Source organism: Amphiura filiformis, chromosome 15 (genome assembly GCF_039555335.1).
Source record: "Amphiura filiformis chromosome 15, Afil_fr2py, whole genome shotgun sequence".
Taxonomy (NCBI): domain Eukaryota; kingdom Metazoa; phylum Echinodermata; class Ophiuroidea; order Amphilepidida; family Amphiuridae; genus Amphiura; species Amphiura filiformis.
In genome coordinates, this window is record NC_092642.1 from 34,199,381 (window position 1) to 34,204,661 (window position 5,281).

Consider the following 5,281-nt stretch of genomic DNA (forward strand, 5'->3'; position numbering starts at 1 on the left):
TGTCTTATAATTGGACTTGCTACAGCTCCCTGTATCAAAGATCTTCTACGCAACTGGCCCTCTACCACAACCACATGTAGCCCAACAACACCTGGCAGGCCAGGAACATGAGTCAGCCAAGAACATGCAGGTAGCACCAAAACAACAGCAAACCAAGGAACTAGAGCCAGTCCAGGTAACGATGGTAAGTATATACTGTACTAGGGGCATGTAAATAAAAGAGAAATCGTCAATTGATTTTTATTATAGGAATATCTTTTCACTGTACTTAGAATAGGAATCATCCTTTTTGAGATTGGTAAATTTTTCAATTTTTCTAACTCCCATACTTCATTTCATCGCTCATACATGCTGGTTTACATTTTATGGAAATTTTTTTTTGGAAATATCTTCAACAGGGGGAGCATGTTTTCAAATGTAATTGGTCACGGTTAATCATTTTGAAACCCCTACTCCCTCTGTAGGCTTCTTTTGGCTCACACCCAAAGACCCCAATCAAAAGAACATCATAATATTATTCTCATCCAATGCCCCCTAATTTAGATCCAAACTGTCTAATTTAGATCCAAACGGTCTGTCTCTCACCCAGTGACCCCATATGTTGTACATTTTGCTCTCAGCGAATGCCAAAAATCATGCTCTCACCCAATGACCCAATACTGTTTACATTTTGCTCTCACCGAATGCCCCTTACTGTGAAAGTGCCAGCCCTACACCTATTATATTATACTAGATTTCGCGGTTCTCGGATCGGGCAGTTCTTGTAGTAGGCCTATCTCTAATTGCCCAACACCCGTTACCAATATATACCTGCCCTGACCTTTTTGACTACTATGATATAGGCCTAGGCCTACGTCTTCCAAGGAGGATCCCGAAAATACCCCGAAATTAGTAAACGCAATAACGCCTAATATAACGGGTTATAATGCCTTACCATAACTGATTATTTTAATGTTAACCATTCTGGAGGACCACGGAAATAGTCATGTTCTACTGAAATAGGCCTATGCACTCGTTCCGTATTGAAATATGCCTATTGGTCGGATGAGATGCACCTGGTAGTCACACTGTTAGGCCTAATGCTTTCAGTTGCACACACTGCTACCCGTTGCTACTCAGCGAAAGCGATCCGCGTGCACGCGATAGCGCGCGGACTCAGCGCAAGCGCTCCGCTCGACGCAATAGCGCGCGGACTCAGCGAAAGCGCTATGCGCGACGCGATAACGCGCGGACGGAAGGACACTCTGTAAATAGTATTATGATTTATTTCATATTGAAGTGTCACCCCCCCCCCAGATAGAGGTACACTATTACATAGAATACCCACTATTTGGAGTTTTGACTCTCCAGTTTAACCCTGCTGATGCATGATTGCATAATTTATGATGTAAAATTCACTTTGCTCTTTCTTATCTTAGAATGCACCAGTCGGTCCATCTGGAAAAATTACACAGGTAATGCATAAAAAACATTTGCTTGCTACTCGCTAGTTTTTTTATATTTTGCTCTCAACAAATGCCCCTTACTGTGAAAGAGCCAGCTCTACGGCTATTATATATCCATTTCATATTGAAGTGTTCTCCTTGCCCCACTCCCCAGTTTGCTCCCCCCCCCAACTTTCAAGGCAAAAACCAGAATATTACACAATGTCCTCTTTTTGTGGCAATTTTGGCCAAAATTTGTTTATTTGTTCCCCCCACCCCGAAATTCACTTTGCCGCCCCCCCCATGCCCATGGGCAAATTGCCAAAAATGGCCTGTGTCCCCCACCAGACCCAGTTCCCCAATCATGGTCGGTGCCCCCATTATGATGATCCACGCTACGCAACTGGTATCATCATGATAATCTTCATCATTATAATCTTCATCATTATTATCATCTTTCCAGCCTGCTGCTTGCAAGGATTTCTCCATATTCTTGGCCTCTTCTGTTAGGGCAGCCCAGGAACAACGGGCAGCACAGGAACGCCGGGTCGCCCGAGCACAACAGGTAGGCCAGAAACAAAAGGTACATGTTGTCTGTGTACACCTTTGGATACATGAACAATATGTTGTGTTTTTTTACAAATTGACTAGAATAAACCATTCAAAATACAGCAACACCAAACTGCATAAATTTAATACAAGACAGATTTGGAGGGATATTAATCTTTCTAGTTCTCTTGCTTCATCAGTTTTGCATCATGTGACATTTCAAGTTATCATCAAGTTAGGCCATCTTAATGTAATAATTTGTCTCAAAGCTCCCGGCTCCCACGTGCATTAGTACGTAAATTTGCTCGCTTTTTGCGCATTATTCCCGCTGGATTGAGTACATTTCAGTTTTCTTCAGATGCTTTTTTTTTGGTTCAAATCCACCGCACGAAATTATCACGCCTGACATAGTTAAACGTCAAAATAGCATAAATCGTAAATCTCAAAAAAATGCATTCCACATTAGGTTTTCAAAGGTTTCAACTTAAGAAGGACTTTAAATTATTGCCTTATCTATTAATTTGACACTTGTTACAGTTCCATGCAGCAAAGACTAACTGCAACACCATCCTTGCATCTGACGCTGTACCACAAGCCAAGGAAGAACATGTTTCCAAGAAGGCACAAGGAGCCAAGCTCCCTGCACCAAAGACTGACTGCAATACCATCCTTACATCTGACCCTGTACCACAGCCACAAGCCAAGGAAGAACATGTTTCCAAGAAAGCACAAGGAGCCAGGAAAAAACAGAAAGCAAAGAAAGCAAAGGTTGCTAAGAAATCACGGGGAGCCAAGGAAGCACAGCAAGATGCTATAATGACACAAGTAATGTATAACAAAACATCACATTTTGAACAATATTTGTTATGTTTTTACAACTTGAAAAGTGTGAACCATTTCATCAATTTTCACACAAGAGAGATTTGGAAGGATGATGAGCCTTTTCAGTTCTTTTACTACCCAAGCTTTCATACTTACTTATTTATCCCTACTAGCAGTCACCAAACTTTTGATTTTTGTAGCAGTTTGTCAATTGGGCATTTGAAAATTGCAATATTCATTTCAAATACCAATCTATGATTACAAAAGACTAATAGATTATTTGACTTTTGTACTGCTGTAAAGCATTATTATATGGGTGTTAATGATATGATTCCTAAAGTATTGGTTGTAGATCTTTAGGCTGTTTGTGCTCAATGTTGGACTTATTACGAAGATTGGAAAGATTAGATGAATGTGCAGTGTGACCTATAGTGTATGATTTACATTGCATAAATGTAATGCTTCCCCATGGCACCCACTCTCTTCATTCATGTAGCCCTTCTGATGACATGACTGCATAATTAACCCCCTGGACACTACTGGTCATCTAACGGCATTTCTGATTGGTTGATAACTTGAAATGCTCATTTCAATTACCAATAATGACTAGGCTTTAAACTATTTATGGTCAAACTTGCATTTGCAAATGACCTTTTTAATACCCTCCTTGATTGTTTCAAAATTGGACACAATGTTCATTTTGGCCAATCGGCAGGTAGTTCTCATGGGGTTAATGTCAAACTCATATTGTTCTTTCTTGTCTTTATAGTATGCACCTGTTGCGCCAACACAGAAAACAGCTACCAAAGCTACTCAGGTAAATCCATAACAAAAAATTTGCTTGCTACCATGTCATTTAAAGGCCTATTCAGGGATCCCAGCGCAAGTGTTAACAAAATTAAATTGTTAATAAATTGCTTAAAAGTGAAGTATAAGTTAATTGGTATTATTGAAATGAAAATTTTTGGCTAAGAAACCAGTAGTGGTTAAAGCCCCATTCAAATACATGTAGCTAATTTATATACTGTCAGTATTACAGATTCATGTAAATGCTTTATTTTGTCTTAAATACACGGTTTTCGCCTGAATGTTAGCACATCTATGACAATGACAAAGGTACTAAAATCTGAATTTTGATGATTATTACGATCGTCCAGATGAGCAAATCACTGAATAGGCCATATGTTTATCACAATAAGTTTTCCAACTCCCTAAATTATTATAGATAAACCTAATTGAATTCGCAATATATGTTTCTGACCGTAATATTTATTGCGATTATCTTTTTATTAATCATTATTATCACAATCATCATCATCATCATCATCATCATGATAATCTTCATCGTTATTTTTCCAGCCTCCTGCTTGCAAGGATTTCTCCATATTCTTAGCCTCTTCTGTTAGGGCAGCCCAAGAACAACGGCTCGCCGAAGAACACCAGGCCGCCCAAGAACAACAGGTTAGAGGCTAATAATATAATAATGAAGTAAAGACAATCTTAGATTTCTAAATTCAGGTGTTGAGCACAAACACTGTATAGAAAGTGACTTGACATTGAAAGAATATTTATGCATAACCCGGGATGCATAATAATTGCAGGTTATCAGTGTGTATCAGGTAAAAAGGAGACCAAAACTATATAATTATTGGGGGGAAGTTCACTTTTTGCATGCAAGAAATTTTTCGGGAGAATAGTCATCATTTTGGAGTGACATTCTACCCCCCCAAAAAAAAAAGTCCTGTGTACGAGCCTGGTGTGACCCAATCAAGCTTAATATCAATTTAAGGTTGTTGAATCTTGATGGTAAAGAGATTTTTATTAGAAAGCAGTTATAGATTAAAAGAATGACTTTTTGAACAATAAAAAGCAGGATTTTAAAAGTAAATTACCTCATTACTGAAAACACCTTGCAACAATCTGCTTGATAGAGTCGAGTCCTATATACACCATTTTTATGTTTTGAATTTTACATCATATTTATTGATATCCCCTTACAGGCATCCATTCAGGCACAGAGCAACTCAGGACAAGATTCACAAGAAGACAGTACTAAGATTGAGGCATTTCAACAGTCTCAACCAGCTTCAGAATCAGTATCATTCACTAGTGTAATTGAAATTTCCTAATTTATTTGTTTTTATCTGGAGTGGGAAAATGGGGTCGGGGCCTGGTATAATGATGTTTGTACCAACCATGTCATATTCTACCCACTTTTATATAGTATAATAGTTGTTGTGTTTTTTTGTCATTTACGGGGATATAGGTTTTCAGGAAAAATATAATTCAGGATTTTTTTATCTTCTCCACCTGTAAAAAAAAATTCATTTTTTCATATTTTGTTCCCATTCCAGTATTTCGGGATAGATTTTTTTAAACCTACTTTTATACAACATTGCATTTAGTTTTTATTTTAGTTCGTTAATCTGTAAATCAAATTAAAATTACACTCCAAAGCAGTATAAAAAGAACTAGTTTGCGTCTTG

At 38.1% G+C, this 5,281-nt stretch overlaps 1 protein-coding gene across 1 annotated transcript; it reads left to right on the forward strand.

The window, feature by feature from the left end:
* LOC140172205 (uncharacterized) lies at positions 1-5,005 on the forward strand. Its single transcript, XM_072195523.1, has 7 exons — positions 1-184; positions 1,419-1,454; positions 1,888-1,989; positions 2,511-2,798; positions 3,565-3,612; positions 4,155-4,256; positions 4,796-5,005. The coding sequence occupies exons 1-7, from the start codon at positions 125-127 to the stop codon at positions 4,922-4,924; spliced, it is 765 nt and encodes a 254-aa protein (XP_072051624.1). The 5' UTR covers positions 1-124; the 3' UTR covers positions 4,925-5,005.
* Positions 5,006-5,281: the final 276 nt, after the last annotated feature.

Excerpts from the sequence above, each read along its gene's own strand:
- LOC140172205 (XM_072195523.1), top strand. The coding sequence starts at position 125 with ATGCAGGTAGCACCAAAACAACAGCAAACCAAGGAACTAGAGCCAGTC. Across the intron at positions 1,455-1,887 it reads CATCTGGAAAAATTACACAG|CCTGCTGCTTGCAAGGATTT; the intron begins GTAATGCATAAA and ends TCATCTTTCCAG. Across the intron at positions 2,799-3,564 it reads AAGATGCTATAATGACACAA|TATGCACCTGTTGCGCCAAC; the intron begins GTAATGTATAAC and ends TTGTCTTTATAG.